This window comes from Myxine glutinosa, unplaced genomic scaffold, assembly GCF_964187855.1.
Source record: "Myxine glutinosa unplaced genomic scaffold, kmMyxGlut1.1 SCAFFOLD_2344, whole genome shotgun sequence".
Lineage (NCBI taxonomy): Eukaryota > Metazoa > Chordata > Myxini > Myxiniformes > Myxinidae > Myxine > Myxine glutinosa.
Genome location: NW_027618439.1, coordinates 14,354 through 34,163, shown reverse-complemented (window position 1 = coordinate 34,163; position 19,810 = coordinate 14,354). Strand labels below are relative to the sequence as shown.

The following is a 19,810-nucleotide window of genomic DNA, read 5'->3' as shown; positions in this document are numbered from 1 at the left end:
TGTATTTATTTATGCAAATGTGTACTTGTATATAACTGTCATTAATCAAAAAGGCTTGGGCAGTATAGAGCGATTTTTTTTTAATCCCCAAAAAGTCACTTTTGTTTTGCCTAAAACACTCCCAGGCACTCACGGATGAACCTCTGAAAGTTTGACAAAGATCCGTTCAGCCATCTCTGAGAAAAATGGCGACACACACAGACAGACCAATAGCTCTCGTATATAGTAGATTGAATAATAAAATAAAAAATCGAACCCACCTTCCCATTTCCTTCACCCTTTCTTTTTGTCCCCTTTTTGTGAGCACTTTTCTGGATCATAGTCCTTGTGTTGGTTTTCCCTTTTTTCTGTGGGTGCCGACGCTTTTTGCTGCTGTCATCACTTTCCGCAAGCCCATCACTCTCTGACTCTTCTTTCCCTGACTCTTTCTCCTCTGCTCCACTGTCCATCCCAGACTCCCAACTGCTCTCGCTTTTACATTGTTCCTGCATTTCCAATGTGTCTTCTTCTTCCTCAGATATATTTTTGCTCTTCCCTCCTTGACTCTCCTCTTCAGCTGCACTGTCACTTTCAACATCCTGAGGCTGCTTCAGTTCCTGAGACTTCTCATTTCCAACTTTCTCACTGTCACTCCCACTTTCAGCATCCTGAGGCTGCTTCAGTTCCTGAGACTTCTCATTTCCAACTTTCTCACTGTCACTCCCACTTTCAACATCCTGAGGCTGCTTCAGTTCCTGAGACTTCTCATTTCCTACTTTCTCACTGTCACTCCCACTTTCAGCATCCTGAGGCTGCTTCAGTTCCTGAGACTTCTCATTTCCTACTTTCTCACTGTCACTCCCACTTTCAGCATACTGAGGCTGCTTCAGTTCCTGAGACTTCTCATTTCCTACTTTCTCACTGTCACTCCCACTTTCAACATCCTGAGGCTGCTTCAGTTCCTGAGACTTCTCATTTTCTCCTTTCTCACTGTCACTCCCACTATTGTCGATATGATGACATTTCTTTCTCTCACTTTCCATATTTCCTCCACCAACTCTCCTTTTCTTCTTCTGTTGGTGCTTACTTCTCGTCTTGCTTTGCTCTCTGCTTTCGCTCTCACTCTCTGTATTGCTAACTACGTCATTCTCATCACTAGCATCTCCCTCACTGTCCCCTTTATGTGGTCTCTGAGGTTGATTTTTTTTATCTCGATCCCCATTTAGGTCATCATATTCCTTATTTTCTTCTTCTTCACTTCCTGTCTCAATAGCTTTACTTCGTCCTCTTTTTGGGTTACGAGTCTTTTGACGATCCGTGTTGTGGTTTTCAGGTGGTAATATTTTTGTGCTTCTTTCACTTGAAGAATCATTTTCAGAACTGTCTGTGAAAAAAAAATGTAAAAAAAAAACATTACAAGAGAACTAAACAATAATAGTACTATTTAAAACAATGATACATTTATAAATTTGAAGGGTTAGGGTTAGGGATTGGTAGTAGAATTGCATCAAAAAAGTAATTATACCCAACACCAATGCATCCTGTAGTGTGATTCTGCTTCTATACAAAACATGTCAGAAAAAAAACACATCAAATCACCCCCAGCAATCACCTGTTCTTACTCCCTCTAGGTATCTGCTTTTCTCAAAATGTCATGTTCTTAATCCCACTGCTCCTCCTGGCAAACTATTCCACAAACAAACGACTCAGAGTAATAATAAAATAAATAAAACATCTGTCTCATTTTGATTCTTCCACACTTACGTTCAAGCTCTGCCCCAAGTCTGTCCCTCACCATTACCTCAACAAGCAAATTAAATTAGTCCTACCCGTTCAGCAAGCAGCTATACCCATTCAATCCCCCATTCAGAAAGCAGCCCTACTCCTTCAATCCCCATTCAGAAAGCAGTCCGACTCGTTCAATCCCCATTCAGAAATCAGTCCTACTCGCTCAATCCCCATTCAGAAAGCAGTCCTAAACAAGATGGACACCACAGGGGCCTTCAGGAAAAAGGTGGATTTGGGGTATATTAAAGAGGGTAGAGAAGATCAAGGTTTTAGATGGGGAAGATAAGAGATGGTGGTGAACAGCTGTATTGAAGTCCCGGAGAGAGGAGTGGGATTGAAGAGTGTGGGAGTTTGTTCCAGAGGCGGGAAAAAGAGGAATGAAAGAGTGAAGGTGAGCAGAGAATCTCGATTTTGGCAGTTTAACCAGAAGAGGGTTACTGGCGGACCTTGTCCGCCAAGGAATATTTGGGGGATAGAGCACAGACAGAGCAGGGGGAGCAAGGCCGGAGAGGAGTCGATAGAAGACAGAAAGACCACCAACCTGCCTGCGGTGAGAGAGTGAAAGGCCCTCAGAATCAACTTCATCGAGGGAGATTCCAATGATTATAAAAGCCTTGGATTCTACAGCGTGAAGCCGAGCTAGGTGTGAGGCAGGAGCACCAGACCAGAGGGGAGAACAGTACTCCATCAAGCTGCGGATGAAAGCTTTGTATGTGGTGAGAAGCTCAGTAACTTCAAGTACCTCTTCAGACTAGTACATAATGTCTATCCTAACTAATTCTATGATGATGATGGCGGTGTACAACAAACAACAGGCATTTTAAAGGCCATTTTCCCAGCAAGAGCGGGGGTTAGCCTTGCGGTCCCCATGACAATCTTCTCCATTTTGCCCTATTTTCTGCATCTCTCCTTGTTAACCCCCTTGCCCACATTTCTTCTTCAACCATCTTTAGCCAAGTCTTTCTCGGTCTTCCCCATCCTCTACTTCCTTCGACATTCATTTCCATCACTCCATCGTGGTGTGAGTCATCGTTTTCGATGAATCTCTTCCCTTCGTTGGTGTGCTCACTAAGCATTGTGTGATGGCTGTATAGTCCAATGGGCGACCCAGAGCATCAACCACAAACATTGCAGGTATAGACTGGTCCTTGTGGAGATGGACGTTGGCAGGATTTTCTTTCTTGCCTCCGCTGTCTCTCGATAGCAATTCTCCCACATTCAAAGTGGTCCAGGCCTTTGCAGCAAATGTTACGCCAAGCTGACCTGTTTGTATCCTGGTGCTCCTGACAATTGACCAAATTTAAGTTAAACAGATCTCTGACTCAAAAATCACAGGTAACTCTGTTTTCCAATAAATGTTCATTTTCAATTAATCATCCAACACTTTCTAAAATTCAAACTCACCCCTCCCCTCCTAAACTCCCCCCTCACCCATCCCTTTCAAATCTCCCCCCTTGCCCCTCCCGTCCTAACCCCCCCCCCCCCCCACCTCTCCCCTCCCAAACTCCCCCCTCACCCCGCCCCTCCTAAATTCCCCCCTCACACCTCCCCTTCAAAACTCCACCCTCCCCACTCCCTTTCCCCTTCAATTTTTTTTCTCCAATTCTCCCCTCTCACACCACCCATCCTCCTCAAAGCATCCTCCCCACTTCCTCTCCGTTCCAACTCTCACCTCCAATCTCCATCTCATCCAACCTTCTTCCTCACCCTTCCCCACTCTCAAACAACACCTCACTGTGCCTCACCCAATCACCATCAAACCTTTTGTCCTCCTCATCCTTCCCTTTCTCGTCGCTCTCCTGAAATCTCTGACACACTATAAACAGCTCTCCCTACCTCCTCCTCCTCTTCCTCATCTTACCCTACCCCTCCCCTCCCCTGTCCTGTATCCGCTGCTCCCCCCCTTCCTCTTCCTCAACGGTATGGACCTCCAACATTCATGGCTTTCGCTAAAACCTGATTGATCTCTCCATACAGGTTGCTTCTGACAAACCAGACTTGATCTGCTTAACAGAAACCTTCCTCCTTCAAGATGTCTCTGATTCCTTAATATCTCTGCCTGGTTAGTCCCTCCTCCGGTATGATAGAACTGAGCCTCGTCCTGGAAGTACGGTTGCTATCTTTACCAAAAACTCTTCCTCACTGTACCTGCACTGCCCTCTCTCCACCTCAACCCCAGGAGTACCTCTGGCTACGGCTTCCCCTTCACTCCCACCTTTTGTTCATATGTGTGTTGTACCGTCCTCCAAATAGTGATGACTCCATCTACATCTCACTGTCTGATAACATGGACCAACTTCTATCAACTCATCCCAACTCTCTCTTCCTCATATGTGGTTACTTCAACTGTCATCATGCCAGCTGGCTGGGTGTGGGTACCTCTCTCACCAGCCATGGCTCCTCAGCAAAGGACTTCTGCAACTCACTGGGACTGACACAATCTGTCAATTTCCTGACCCTGATCTCAGTAAACGGAGCATCTTCTCTTCTAGACTTGGTTTTGACAAACCTCCCTGCAAATGTCTGCTGCTTTTCTTCTGCTCCAATCGGTTTGTCTGACCATATGCTTGTTAAAGTGGACATCTCTCTGGCCATTCTCAGAGAGCCTCCTCAGCGTCGACGAGTCTGGCATTTCACTCAGGCCAACTGGCATGGTCTTCAAGCAGCCATCAATCATCTGGACTGGTCTCCCATCTCTACTGCCTCTGACATCAACTCATCCTGGGAATTCTTCCAAAGTAAATTTGTCTCTCTCATGCATAGATTTATCACATCTCGTTTTCAGTTGTCATACCCTTCCTCCCATCCATGGCACACGGAATCTTGTGATGAGGCAGTTGCCTTGAAACAACTTGCCTTCACCTCCTGGAAGGCAAATCCAACGGAAGGCAATTTCATTTCCTTTCACAAAGCCCGGAACAAATGTATATCCACCCGCAGGAGAAAGAGGAAACAATATCTCTCTACTCTCAAGCCTGAACTCTCAAGCCTGTCTTTCTCTTCCAAATTCTGGTGGCGTCTAGTCAAATCTGTTTCTGGTGTTTGTTCCCCCTCCATCCCCTCCCTTACCTCAAAGGGCGACACAGCTGAATGCATCAACTCTGTGTTTGCCTCAAAATATTGTGTCCCAAACCCATCTCTCTCTGTACCCACCACACCCAGTTGTACCCATCTGCTCCTGGACTCTGTGTCCTTCTCTCCTGACAAGGTGGAGAGGGTTTCTGTCAATCCTCGATTCTGATTCTGCAACTGGACCAGATGGCATCAGCCCACGGGTCTTAAAATCCTGCTCTGCCGCTCTTTCACACCCTCTCTCTGTTCTTTTCACCCTCTCTTTTGCTCAAGGTCATCTGCCATCAGTTTCAAAATCAGCCAACATTACAGCTTTACACAAAAAATGTGCAAAAACAGATCCTTGCAACTACAGACTAATCAGCCTGCTCCAAATTATCAGCAAAGTCATGGAATCCATCATTGCTTTGGATATCAAATCCTTCCTCTCCTCCAATGGCTTGATCTCTGATCATCAATTTGGTTTCAGACCAGGTCACTCGACTCTGGACATGCTGCTTCTGTTGTCTCAACAATGGATGGAGGTCCTCAATGTCAAACAGGAAATTAGAGCTGTCTCCCTTGACATATCACGTGACTTCGATACGGTCTGGAACCCAGCTCTGCTCACCAAACTCTCCTCCTACGGTATCCATGGAAATCTCCACGCATGGCTTGCGGACTTCCTCTCTAGTCGTAGTCAACATGTGGCCCTGAATGGGTTTCTCTCATCTCCCCATTCCTGTTCAGGCTGGAGTTCCCCAAGGCAGTGTTCTGGGCCCTGTGCTTTTTCTGGTCTTCATCAATGATCTCTCTGACTCTCTGGAAAATCTATCTCTTTGCTGTTGATTCCACTCTCTGCCACTCCAGACATAATCCCTCACATCGGCAGTCTGCAGCCTCCTCACTCTCTGCAGACCTGGACAAAATCACAGACTGGTCAAACAAGTGGAACATGTATTTCAATCCTGACAAATCTCACACTCTTACTACGTCTCTCCGAAAAGACTGAGTGGACAACCCTCCCATCCACTTTCTGAACAATCCTCTCCAAGAAGTTCTATCACTCAAGCTTTTGGGTCTCACTATCTGCCATGATCTTTCCTGGGAAATACACATTTCCAAGCTGGCCTCAAAAGCCAGTCGCCGACTGGGCATCCTCTGTCGTGCGAAATCCTTCCTTGGCACACCTGAGCTCCTCACCACATACATGGCTTTCATCTGCAGCTCAATGGAATAATGTTCTCCCCTCTGGGCTGGTGCTCCTGCCTCACACCTTGCTTGGCTGTTGAAACCAAAGCTTTCAGAATCATTGGAATCTCCCGCGATGAAGCTAACTCCGAGGGCCTTTCACTCACTCACCACAGGCAGGTAGGTGGTCTTTCTGTCTTCTACTGACTCCTCTCCGGCCTAGCTCCCCCAGCTCTGTCTGTGCTCTGTCCCCCAAATATTCCTACAGGTCACACAAGATCTGCCAGCAACCCTCTTATGGTGAAACTGCCAAAATCAAGACTCTCTATTCACCTTCACTCTTTCATTCCTCTTTTCTCCCGCCTCTGGAACAAACGCCCTCACTCTCTTCAATCCGACTCCTCCCTCCAGGTCTTTAAAACAGCTGTTCACCACCATCTCTTATCTTCCCTCATCCAAAACCTTGATCTTTTCTACCCCCGTGAATTCACCCAAGATCCACTTTTTTGAAATACCGACTTCTTTCCTGGAAGTCCTCGCAGTGTCCATGTGTTTTTCTTTTTTACCTCTCCCACCCCTTCCCATGTCCCCTCCGCCCAAGCCCTCTCCCTCCCACAGATCTCCCAATGTCCCTGTTCTCTCCTGTTGTACTTGTGTGCTTCCCTCTCTCTCCCCATCTTGTCTCCCACTCGCTTTATCATATGTTATGTGTCAGTTTGTTTTTATGTGATTAAAGTTAGCTCTGACACGAGCCTTGATCTTGTATACAAAAAAAAAAAAAACAACAACAACAAAAAACACCAAGAGGGAGTAGGTGTTTCGGAGAAGTTTTGAGATGCATCCTAATTAGTCAATTGCTGTGATATTTGACATAATAGTTTGAAAATGATCAAATTGAAGCACTACATGAGATGGTTAAATTAATTACATCAACAGGTTTCAGTGTGTGCATTTTATTACGGCATAGCCCATAGGGCAATGCTGTCTGGAACAGCCTTTGTCTGTCTGTGAAGTGTATGTATGCATGTGCCTCACAAACACCCACCAATCAGAGCTGAAGATTTGGTCACATGACAGGGGGACAAGCATTTAGTAAACATTTCAGTTGCATATTTTTCTAAAAGGAAATATAATTACCTTCTGTGTAACGTTTTAGGGTTCCAGAGGGTATTGTCAGGTCGGTAGGAGGTTTCAGACATTCCTCAATACAATTATGACTTTTTAAATGCGATCTACACGGACCTTGCTCCCAAATCCGGAAGTGAACAGATGATGATAGTTTGCTGGTTTGATAATATCTCAATACAATCATGATTTTACATTATATTTCGATATATTAACACCATAGTATTAGTTTGTGATTGGAATGATGCTGTTTGGAATTAAAATATAGAGATATTGAGTTTAAAGCAGAATGAGGAAATGACATAAGGGTTTCCACCCGTGATATTCACCGATTCCCCATTTGCAGTCTTGCCATTGGCTGGATATAGAACCATTCAGACGGGATACGTTTTTTGTCCAAACATTTCACAAACCTGCTGTCAATACCTGATGTTCGACTGAAGGTGGCACAGGAATGTGGAATTTATTGAAAAAAATTAATACTTACATTATTTGCTGACTTACATTAAAGCGGGAGGGCCGACGGGAGTTGTGGGAGATATGTTGAAGGCAGCGGGAAGTTCGGGTGTGAAGATAATGACAGATCTGTAATCTGGTCGTGAAAGAAGGCCACATTGCAGTGGATTGGGAACTGAGTACCCTCGTCCCTCTATACAAGGGGAAAGGTCACCCTCTGGACTGTGGCTCGTATCGAGCGATAAAGTTATTGGAGCATGGAATGAAGGGATTGGAAAGGGTGTTGGAGAGGAGGATAAGGAAGAAAGTGAAGATCGATGAAATGCAGTTTGGGTTTATGCCAGGAAGAGGAACGACAGACGCGCTCTTTATTGTGAGGCAGTTGCAGGAGAAGTACATGGAGAAGAGGAAGAAGTTGTTTCTTGGGTTTGTTGATCTGGAGAAAGCATTCGATAGGGTTCCACGTGAAGTAGTGACATGGGCATTGAGGAAGTTAGGAGTGGAGGAATGCTTGATCAGAGTAGTGATGGCAATGTACAAAAGAGCGCGCACAGCTGTAAGGACGAAGGACGGGAACAGTGGTTAGTTTGAGGTGAAGGTGGGAATGCATCAGCGGTCGGTACGAAGTCCACTACTATTTGTAGCTGTGATGGAGGTGCTGGCTCGGAATGTCAAGGAGGGTTTACCGTGGGAGTTGTTGTAGGCAGATGATCTGGTGTTGATTGCAGAAACTATGGATGGACTGAAGGAGAAGATGAACAAGTGGAAGGAATGTATGGAGACAAAAGGTCTGAAGGTGGATATCGGAAAGACGAAGGTGATGGCAAGTGGTAAAGCATGTGGTGAGGTGGAAAGAACTGGGAAGTGGCCGTGTGCTGTGTGCAAGAAGGGTGTCGGAGTGAACTCCATTCAATGTACAATGTGCGCTGAGTGGGTTCATCAAAAATGTAGTGGTCTGAGAGGGTCATTAACCAGTGTGGCAGCTACATTCAAGTGTAAGGTGTGCACAGAGGGAGCTGCAGATGGAGATGGATCTTGGAGACGGCGTGAAGCTGGAAGGTGTGAAAACATTTTGCTACCTAGGAGACATGTTGAATGGAGAAGGTGGATCAGACTCAGCAACGGTTGCTCGAGTGAGATGTGCATGGAAGAAGTTTTGGGAACTGAGTGGCGTGCTGACGAGGAGGGGAGTGTCGTTGAAGCTGAAAGGAAAGGTGTATGCTGCATGTGTGAGAAGAGTTATGATTTATGGGAGCGAGACATGGGTAATCAATGTAGAGCAGCAACGAAGGCTGGAAAGGGTGGAAATGCGAATGGTTCGATGGATGTGCGGAGTATCGTTGAGAGAGAGGAAGACAAATGATGAATTGCGAAAGATGATGGGAATAAAGCCTGTGATGGATGCTGTGAAGAGAAACAGGTTGAGATGGTTTGGTCATGTGTTGAGGAAGGATGAAAGTGACCAGTTGAGAAGAGTGATGGAAATTAATATAGAAGGAAGTGGAGGTGTGCATGGAAGAAGTTTCGGGAATTGAGTGGCGTGCTGATGATGAGGGGAGTGTCGTTGAAGCTGAAGGGAAAGGTGTATGCTGCATGTGTGAGAAGTGTTATGATTTATGGGAGCGAGACATGGGTAATGAACGTAGAGCAGCAACGAAGGTTGGAAAGGGTGGAAATGCGAATGGTTCGACGCATGTGCGGAGTATCGTTGAGAGAGAGGAAGACAAATGATGAATTGCGAAAGATGATGGGAATATTGCCTGTGATTGATGCTGTGAAGAGGAACAGGTTGAGATGGTTTGGTCATGTGATGAGGAAGGATGAAAGTGACTGGTTGAGAAGAGTGATGGAAATGAATGTAGAAGGAAGTAGAAGACGGGGAAGACCGAGAAAGACTTGGCCAAAGATGGTGGAAGAAGAAATGCGGGCAAGGGGGTTAACAAGGAGATGCAGAAAATAGGGCAAAATGGAGAAGATTGTCATGGGGACCGCAAGGCTAACCCCCACTCTAGCAGGGAAAATGGCCTTTTAAAATGCATGTTGTTGTTGAAGTGGAGGACGGGGAAGACCGAGAAAGACTTGGCTAAAGATGGTGGAAGAAGAAATGAGGGCAAGGGGGTTAACAAGGGGAGATAATAATAATAAAGGAGTCTTATATAGCCCCATCAAGCAGAGTAAACTACCCTCATGGCGCTGTACATTATCATGCGAACGCACACACACCGCACACACACACACAAACATACACACACACAGACACACCTTCACTCTTGCCCTATTCCTCTCCCTCCCCATTCAAAACCGACAGATGTGTACTCCCCCTCCTCCTCCCCTCCCTCCCCCGCACATGTCGGGCAAAATGGAGGAGATTGTCATGGAGACCGCAAGTCTAACCCCCGCTCTTGCAGGGAAAATGGCCTTAAAATGCCTGTTGTTGTTGTTGTTGTTGTATTATTTGCTGACTACTATAACTGGTATCTCCACCCAGGTCATACTATCCTCTTCAAATAAAGTATCAAACAAGCGCGGCTACACCGTTTAGACTATCGTTATTGTTTTTAGTCAAATCAGGAGGCAAAGCTTATCAATACACACAACAACATTTGAGATGATTCCAATATACATTTTGCATCTGGAAGGGTTTATGCATCTGGAAGGGGTATTAGTTTCTACCGTGCCATCCTCACACATACCCATTTACTCACTATTCCCAGTTTCCTTCAAAACAAGCTTAAGAAAGTCAAGCCAATTGTGAGATACTCACTACTTTGGAGACTTTTCCTTTTCTTCACCACTTTTGGGACTTTCTTTTCTGCCTTCTCTCCTCTGTCATCTCTCACTCTTTTTCCTGCTCTTCCTTGAAGCTTCCCCACACCCTCCTTTGAGCATCCATCACCAGCATCTTTTCTGCCTTTTCCCACAACTTTTGCTAGAGGTGCATCGTCACTCGAATCACCCTGCTGCAACAATAAAAAAAAATTGTTCAAAACAAACAATAACTGCCATAACAATAAACACAATAATAACCATAATGCTATTGTCGGTACAGCAGGAGCTGAAATGCAATTATATATTTAATAGCACATTACCGGTAGAGTGATTGTGTCACCTCTCCCCATCCCCTGAGCACACGCATGGTGTGTATATATACATATACATATATTTATGTCGTCACACTTAGCTTTCCTCTTCAAAGGTCTTTCTGGATTGTCAACATTTGCCCTCTCGGTGCCCGATCTGCCGTAAGACTCCTACAAAGTTCAAACTTTAATCAAATTGTTGGTTCTGTATGGCGATTAACCCCTTCCATCCGATGTCTGGTGTTTGGCACAGCTTGATTTTAGTAATATCACACCCTGCACATTGCAATGAGTGGCAATGTATTATTACATACAGATGCTGCATACTCATGAGTCAATGCATTCAATACAATAATGCAAAACTGGTCAATGTTTACCCCATTATATTCCATTCCACGTCTTCTCCTTTCCTTCTCGTACAATATGTCCTCTCCCTTTGTTCCATTTTAATACTCTCACTTTAGTCACCCACCATGTACACATAAATATGAAGGTCCAAATAACACATGGAAGAGGTGTACTGTTAGGCTGCGAGTATGATGTTTATCAACAATACCTGTTCAAGCAGTATCCGTTTGACCATTTTCTTGAGAATATCTCTTTCGCTGGTTGACAGCTCCTCATGCCCAATATGCACCAAATACTTATCTCGAACACTTTTTTGGGACAAACAACTGTAAAGGACATCAAGGCGTTCCTCGTGTGACAAACACCTCAAACAAGTTTGAACAAACAGGAGGCAGAGCCTTTATATTTATTTATACAAGGGTTTAGGTTAATGAAGGAGCTGAGCGACAGAGCAGCAGGTCCACAACCAGGGGGTATGAATCCTTGGTGGGGGTGGGGGTGGGGGCAGGGGGACATACATGGAAGAGAGGATGAACAACAATACTAAAATGAGTAACAATGGGTTGGAGGGGAAGAGAATGGGAAAGAATCAACGTGTGTAGAAGAGATAGCAGATGTGCAGGGGTGAGTGGATGAATGTAGTGATGGGTAGTACATTTGAAAGACTAGAGTGAAGTATACGAGACAAGACCCGGGGAGATAACACATGATCGGGAGAATAAGGCGACGCATGAATGCTGGTGGGCAACCAGTCTGGACTTTGGGAGGGTGAGCAAGTGAAGGTTTCTTTCCAGAAAAACACATGTGAGCTGGGGTAGCTTGTATAGGGCAGGAGGAGCTAAGCCAGATCTATAAAATAAAAAAACCACATTTAGAGGCCATTTTTCCCCGCAAAGCAGGGGTTGGCCTTTTTCGGGGACCGTGGTTGTTGTTTTTTCAGTCCCCTTTTTGAAGCAATGTTTTACGGCCGGATGCCCTTCCTGACGCCAACCCTTTTTGTCGCCTTTTTGCGACAAGCAGGGAATTACCAGTGAACTGGTACTCAATTAGCCGACCTCGGAAGGTATGACAGGCTGAGTCAACCCCCTGGCGTTAATTCAGCGATCGACCGGGATTCGAACCCAGGATCCTGGTATCCTAAGCTGGCACCCTAGCCGCGAGCCCAACACCAGGCTTCACGAGTACTAAGCTAAGCCAGATGTAAACCGTTATAAAATAAAATTGCAAAGGTACTTACCTTATATCTTTAGTCTGACCAAGCAGGTTTCTTACAAACTTCTCCATGATTTTCGTGTTCTGTAGTAGTACAAATTTTAATAAGGTTTTAAAAATATTTAAATGACGAAGGGTTCACGAAAAACATATTCATGAATGGACTCTCATAACTGGGAATGTTTCTGTCACTTAAGATGTCATAAAGCAACTCTCTTCGAGACTTGAGAAAAAACACACAAAAAAATTTAAAGCCCTGTTAAATATTGACAGTTTACTTCATATTTCATAAGCTTAGTTCCTTAAAGGGGAACCCAATCGCAATTTGTTTTTTCTAAAAAAAAACTTTGAAAATCATTAATCAGTCTAATTTGAAGTATTTTTTTTTTCCTTGCCAATCTCAAAATGGAATGATTTTATTTTGTCGAAAAAGCCCTAGAGTGTCGATTTTCGATTTCACCAGTGACGTCACACTCAGAACCAACCTTGATCCTAATGGTGGGTTATTACATATAAAAACGGTGCATGTTGAGCTCGGATTCCGATATCCATTCCACCGGCATTAGCAACTCTGAAGGTCATCGGTATGTTGAAACTGATCAGTTTGATTTTGAAGAAACTATCAGAGACAAAATTAGTGATGAAAACGCTTTCGGGGGAATTATGGAGCCTTATTAGTGGGGCAACTTAGCATAACAATTGTGCATTTTGTGAGGAAAGCACCAAATTTGGCACACCAGTAGACTATCATATTATGAAAAGATCTGGATATTGGGCCATCTCAGATTCAGAGATTTGATTTTTGCAAGATTTCGATTCAATTGGGATCGAAGAGAACACCTTCTTCGTCTTCTGTACAGTGAAGTTGCCAGCCCTGAATTCTCTGGCTACATCTGGGTGCTTCATTGGGAGTGCAACCATGTCCCTCAGGTGAACAGGGACCCACCTGGCATAGTGTGTGTGGTCTAAGGCATGGAACCATGGGACCAGTTCCGTCAGGGCATCAAGGTACATGGTGAATGAAGCCTGCCGCAGAGAACGCACGTACACCAGTACCAACATCTCTAGTTCCAGCACAGTTGCCCAGTACTGAAAGTTGGGAATGTCTTCTCCTCTCTGGTGACACCAGTCTTCGAACTCAGGCAGGTCTTCTGCATCATCAGCATATGTCATACAGTGGCGTTCATACGCACGGTGTTGCAGGATGTGCAGTGCCGCTGCAGTGATTTGATGAGCTCTTCTTGTGCGGGTGACGTGGGCAGCTCGCAGGAAGGAGTCGGCCGTCCCTGGCGTTGCAATCTCAGCTTGCAAATCTGCAAAATCTGCAAATCTTGCAAAAATCAAATCTCTGAATCTGAGATGGCCCCTGAATCTGAAAGAATCCAGATCTTTTCATAATATGATAGTCTACTAGTGTGCCAAATTTGGTGCTTTCCTCACAAAATGCACAATTGTTATGCTATATTTAGCTTAGCTGCCGGACTATATCGTTTCAAGCCTCATGTGAGCGATTCAGACAAAGATGGCGACAATGGAAGTGTGAGTGAAGATGAAAACGCCGGTCGCATGTTTACTACAGATTGGTAGGATTTTATGGTGTTTTCTGTTCAATTGATGGTGTACAAGGGATTTTGTATCAATTGATAAGTTAGTTATATCAGTCCAGCAGAAATACCCGTCATTCCCGACAGGCAACACCACCCAAGCACACTCGGGCACCACTGACAAAATGGGTGATGAATGCTTTGTCCCACCATCGCAGGCTGACCAGGTGTCCTGTATATTACAGGATCGTCCCATTTCATACTTTCCCCGGGACACCATTTGTGCATGTGGTCGTGCTGTGCCGTGTCCATGCTATGTCGTGCTGATGTCCCGCTGCAGTGGAGGGGGGAGTGATGCTGTGGGGGAGGGAGGTGTAGGGTGGTGGGTATTGTTTGGGTGATGGTTGATTGTAGGGGATGAAGGAGGGAGGGGGTGTGGTGGTTGATATCGTGTAGGTGGTGGTTGATGGAGGATTATGGGGATTGGTGGAGGGGGGGGGGGGAGAGGGGGTGTGGGGTAGTGGTGGGTATTGTGGGGGTGATGTTTGATGGGAGATTGTGGGGGGGATGATGGAGAGGGGAGTCATGCTGGATGGTCTTACAATTTTGAGTGACGGCTGTTTCTTCCGCTTAATCGTCGGGATGCCATCCTCTCTCAATCGTGGCGGATAACCACAAGGTCTAGCTATCTTTTTCGTTTCATAACAATGCTCTGTAAAATGTTCCGAGCACAAACGTGAACATCTTGTCGGCCCGATCCACACTCGGGTATTTCAAACAAACCTCGTCCAATTTCTGGCAAACTTGGGGGCTTTCTGCCATTGCTGTAGTATGAAACCATCTCGTTTTGTTTTTCTACAACCAAAGAAGGACACATCGACCAGACATATTTGTGGAAAATCAAAAACGATTCGCCGTTTGACTGGAATCCTACCGCGATGTAACCCGTAGACAGTAAGAAAATGGCTGTCGACTTCCGAGTGTGACGTCACGGCTAATCTTGAAGAAGACGAATTCAACTTTTAATCACAAAATTGTAAATCGTAAAAATCCTATTTTTACAAAATTGTAAAAATACATTGCAAATTGGAAAAAGACACATAATATCTATTTTGTGGGGTATCAAAGGACAGATTTATCGTCAAGGTCGTCTGAGAATTTGGGTTCCCCTTTAAATTAACCAGTCAAATAACAGGTGCCATCCAATACCCTTTTTAGTTCTTACATGAGCCTCGATCTTGTATACCAAAAAAAAAAAAAAACTTTCATAAAACATCACTTCATAGTCTTACTGTTATTTTCTAAGACAACACAATGGTCTCTTTACAATGGATACCCTAGAATCTTTAATGTCGACATGGGATTTTACATCCGAGATGCAGTACCTTCTGTATTAGAACGGCAGTCTTCTTCTTCGTTTGTACGCAGCACAAGGCTGCGGGATAGAATCAATGGCTGAGGGCACAGCTTTGCCGCTGATGTAATGCCCTCTAGGTTAAGGCAGGAATTTGTCATTTGTTCAAGGTGCCGGTGATAGCTCACCTACTCTTCACGAAGGACACCATGGGATGTTTAATGTCCACCAACGAATTATCACGTCCAATGACAGTCCACCGTCCGTTTAACGTCCATCTGAGCGTCCAATGACAGTCCACCGTCCGTTTAACGTCCATCTGAGGGAAAGCGCACACATTGATGAATCACACTGCCTGCAAAACACCGGGATGACAGTTTCTAACTGGGCCGGGATTCAAACCCAGGCGAGACAACTCAGAGGCGGGTGCGAGTACCTCTAGACCATCCTGTCAGCCCAGAATGGCAATGTTTGGTGAAGTTGGATCCCATGAGGATACAACCCAGATTAGTCAACGCAATGGCGAACACGTGATCAACTGACCTATCCATCCATCCCATATTATTTTTACACAACATAAGAAACTAGAAAGCATCTCAAACTGCAAAGGTTGTCGGCATCCGATTTGTACTCGAAATAAACTTGACGAAAACGTCAATTTAAAAAAATTGTACATTTTATTCACTTGTGTTCTCCATATTCTCATAGTAAGGGTTTGTTGAAGATTTTATGACAAAGCTCAATTAGCGAAAATGTTATGGCCTGGACAGACACACTGGAGCTCAATTGTTAAAAAAAAAAAAAAAAAAAAACACAAGCGATAAAAAAAAACAGGGGGGGTCTCGAACTTGGCGCACAGCGGCGGGGCTGATAACGTCTATTTATAGTCACTATGACTTTGCCCTTTCACATTTCGACCCACCTTTTTATTTAGTTTCTCATAATAAAGGTTTGTTTAACATTTGATGACAAAAGCTCAAATAGTAAAAAAAAAGTTATGCCATGCACACACATACACGCACGCACACGTGAAAGGGCGGGGGGGGATCTGCCAACCTTTTATCCATTATCCTGGTAGATTTATGATATCTCCAGTTGAGCACTGAAAAGACGTCTGAACTTGAAAATATTAAGTGGAAAAAGGGTGGGTAGAGGAAGGGGGTAGACCTATGTGCTCGAGTAGGGTAGAATTATTCCTGTATTAGGGATTTGTCAGGGGTAAGTCACAGGTAATATGTGAACTGACTGGGGCAGTGAATTGAAACAATAGAACAGGGTAGGGGAAGGTTGTATCTTGTAAGACCTCCCTCCTGTATAGATGGATGACTTGATGGACAAAGGCACATGGAAAGCTGCAGGTCAGGGTGACATAGTGAGCTGTAGAGCCCTGCAGAGAGGCTGAATGTTTATGAGGGGCTACCACACAAGACATGATGGCCCAAAAGGTGGCGCCGCCACGGGAAGTGGGTGGCTAATTGTGGAACCAACTGCGTGCTGGAAAGGCGGTCCCCGGGGGGTACAGGTCGTGGCTGCGCATTCGACTGCAGATGACTAGGGCTTCTTTATGGAGACAACATCTCTACCTTTCTCTCTACCCCTCCCTCCGTCATTCCCCACGTGGATCACTTAGAGTCGCGAACACATCGCCATCCTCTCATTTCCCGGCCGTGCCACACTTTGCCCTGTGCCACACCAACCTGCACAACCACAGTCATCACTATCGGGGACGCCTCTTTGCGGTGGTTGTACCCCCCTCCAACGCAGGTCGGGGCTAAATCTTCCCCATTCTTCCCTGCTGCCCGGATTCGTCAGGGCAGCGCGGTCACGGTCAGAGTGCCGATCGGTCCCCATGGCCCGGCCCTTTCCCTGTTGTCTTTCTCTGTCTCTAACTCCAAGTCCAACTCTCTCTAACTAAAGCATATACTAACCAGGTGACTTCGTCCAATAAGCCAGGGAAAGCTCCAACAGAACTCTCAAACAGTGGGATTCCCTGAAATCATACATCCTCTCAAAGCACGACTTGGAAGGCAACGATACACATGGACCGACAAAGGCGATGTTTCAGACAGGTGAACAAGGGCCAAAGGCTGGTTCAGTGTTCAGGGATACTCTTCAACAAGGTGTACAACGTGTTCATCCAGGAAGAATGCCATATCTGTTATGGGACGACTTGCTTTCCTCGCTCACCTTATTCAACCTGATGGCAGACAAGGTGCTACAAGGTATGAGATGTGGAGGCCGTCAATCAAGGTATAATACTTCACGAGATCTGTATTGATAAGTAAAGGTTATCTGCAACACTGTATTGCTTTTCAATAATCTTTGACTTTTTTAGCACGTGATTCAAATATTATTCCAATTAATTGGGGCATCTAATCCGTAAATGATGTTGCTGTAACTTTAACGTTGACAGTACCATAGGTAAACTTAATAAAATGTAGATTAAGATTTTTGCCATGATGTAGACGAGTTCCTGGAGTGGTGGACCCGGATGATATGGAGAGCATATGAAGTGAATAGCAGACCATGTCTGTGAAAGAAAGAACACCGAGAAAGTAGATGACCCGAGGGACACATATGGCAGCCGTGCAGATTCCAATGAGATAAAACCAGGTGCATGTCAAAACGTAAAATGTCTGTTCCCTGCAAGCTCACAATACAAACTGTGAAAGTGTGGTTTGAAAGATCACTAGATTTCAGATCTCTCCCTCCCTCCCTCCAAAACAAACACACAAACACAAAAACAAACACACAAACACACACACAACCCACCAACACCCAAACACCCCTCCCTCAAATTCACACCACGCACACCCACAGGCCCCTCCCTTTAACTCACACCACCCACACGCCCCTCGCTCGAATTCACACCACCAACACCGCTCACACTAACTCACACCACCAACACCCACACACCCCTCCTTTTAACACACACCACCAACACACAAAAACCCCTCCAACTCACACCACCATCCACCCCTGCCTCCAATTCACACCACCACCCACACACCCCTCCATCTCACACCACCCACACACCCCTCTATCTCACACCACCACCCACACACCCCTCCATCTCACACCACCACCCACACACCCCTCCATCTCACACCACCACCCACACACCCCTCCATCTCACACCACCAACACACAAACACCCCACCATCTCACACAAACACCCCTCCATCTCACACCACCAACACACCCCTCCATCTCACACCACCAACACACCCATCCATCTCACACCACCAACACAAACACCACTCCATCTCACACCACCAACAAAAACACCCCTCCATCTCACACCACCAACAGATAAACACCCCTCCATCTCACACCACCACCCACACACCCCTCCATCTCACACCACCAACACACAAACACCCCACCATCTCACACAAACACCCCTCCATCTCACACCACCAACACACCCCTCCATCTCACACCACCAACAAAAACACCCCTCCATCTCACACCACCAACAAAAACACCCCTCCATCTCACACCACCAACACATAAACACCCCTCCATCCATCTCACACCACCACCCACACAAACACCCCTCCAATTCACACCACCACCAACACACCCCTCCATCCATCTCACACCACCAACACACCCCTCCATCCATCTCACACCACCAACACACCCCGCCATCCATCTCACACCACCAACACACCCCTCCATCCATCTCACACCACCAACACACAAACACCCCTCCAATTCACACCACCACCAACACACCCCTCCATCCATCTCACACCACCAACACACAAAAACCCCTCCAATTCACACCACCACCAACACCAACACACCCCTCCAATTCACACCACCAACACACCCCTCCATCCATCTCACACCACCAACGGCAACACACCCCTCCATCCATCTCACACCACCAACGGCAACACACCCCTCCATCCATCTCACACCACCAACACACCCCTCCATCCATCTCACACCACCAACACACCCCTCCATCCATCTCACACCACCAACACACTCCTCCATCCATCTCACACCACCAACACACCCCTCCATCCATCTCACACCACCAACACACCCCTCCATCCATCTCACACCACCAACACACCCCGCCATCCATCTCACACCACCGGCACCAATCCTTCCAATCAACTCGCACAAGAAAACTCACAGGTGTTCACCCTCACTCCCCTCCACATGTCCCTATCTTTCTCCTTACAATGTCGTCGGCATGAAAGGCTTTCTCTCTTTCCCCTTAAACGTAAGCTCGACGAGTTCTCCAAATCCCCCACAGATTGACAAGCCAATAACACTTTCCCTCACCGCCATGAGCCCGGAAACTCAACACGTCAGAGCAGAGTGCGCCACTGACGGAGGAATGAACGCGCAAAGGGCCTTGCAAAAAATCCAACCAACCAGCGATAAACTAACCGAGGCAACTAGTCAATCATTCCTAATTCATTCGCTCGTACAGCCAATCAGTCGCGTCCTGTTAAAAAATAAAAATACAGCGAATATGAATAAAACTTATTATAAAAGAAATCAAAAACGCTGTTCACGATTTATTTTCACACAATAACAGCAGAAACTTCCCTGAATGGAGCGACAAAACCGTTATTCATTCGCTGAAGAAATGGCGGGAGAGTAACTCCATTGTGTAGGAGCGGCGAAGATGTTGCGTGAGGCTGGTTTCTCACGAT

General features: G+C 45.8%; 1 protein-coding gene across 4 annotated transcripts in view; it reads right to left on the bottom strand.

Annotated features, from left to right (window-relative positions):
- HIRIP3 (HIRA interacting protein 3) overlaps nucleotides 1-19,580 on the bottom strand; it is a 32,002-nt gene extending 12,422 nt beyond the window's left edge. The window contains exons 1-5 of one of the 4 annotated variants that reach the window (XM_068113545.2): nucleotides 19,434-19,580; nucleotides 12,256-12,314; nucleotides 11,227-11,344; nucleotides 10,355-10,550; nucleotides 261-1,363 (exon numbers count right to left, since the gene is read on the bottom strand). In XM_068113545.2, the coding sequence (XP_067969646.2) occupies nucleotides 261-1,363; nucleotides 10,355-10,550; nucleotides 11,227-11,344; nucleotides 12,256-12,314; nucleotides 19,434-19,439 (1,482 nt within the window). In that variant the 5' untranslated portion in view covers nucleotides 19,440-19,580. Of the gene's footprint in view, nucleotides 1-260; nucleotides 1,364-10,354; nucleotides 10,551-11,226; nucleotides 11,345-12,255; nucleotides 12,315-17,544; nucleotides 17,685-19,329 lie in introns of those variants that run through there. The other 3 variants (XM_068113546.2, XM_068113547.2, XM_068113544.2) reach the window with 3 other exon arrangements.
- Between the last annotated feature and the right edge of the window lie 230 nt (nucleotides 19,581-19,810).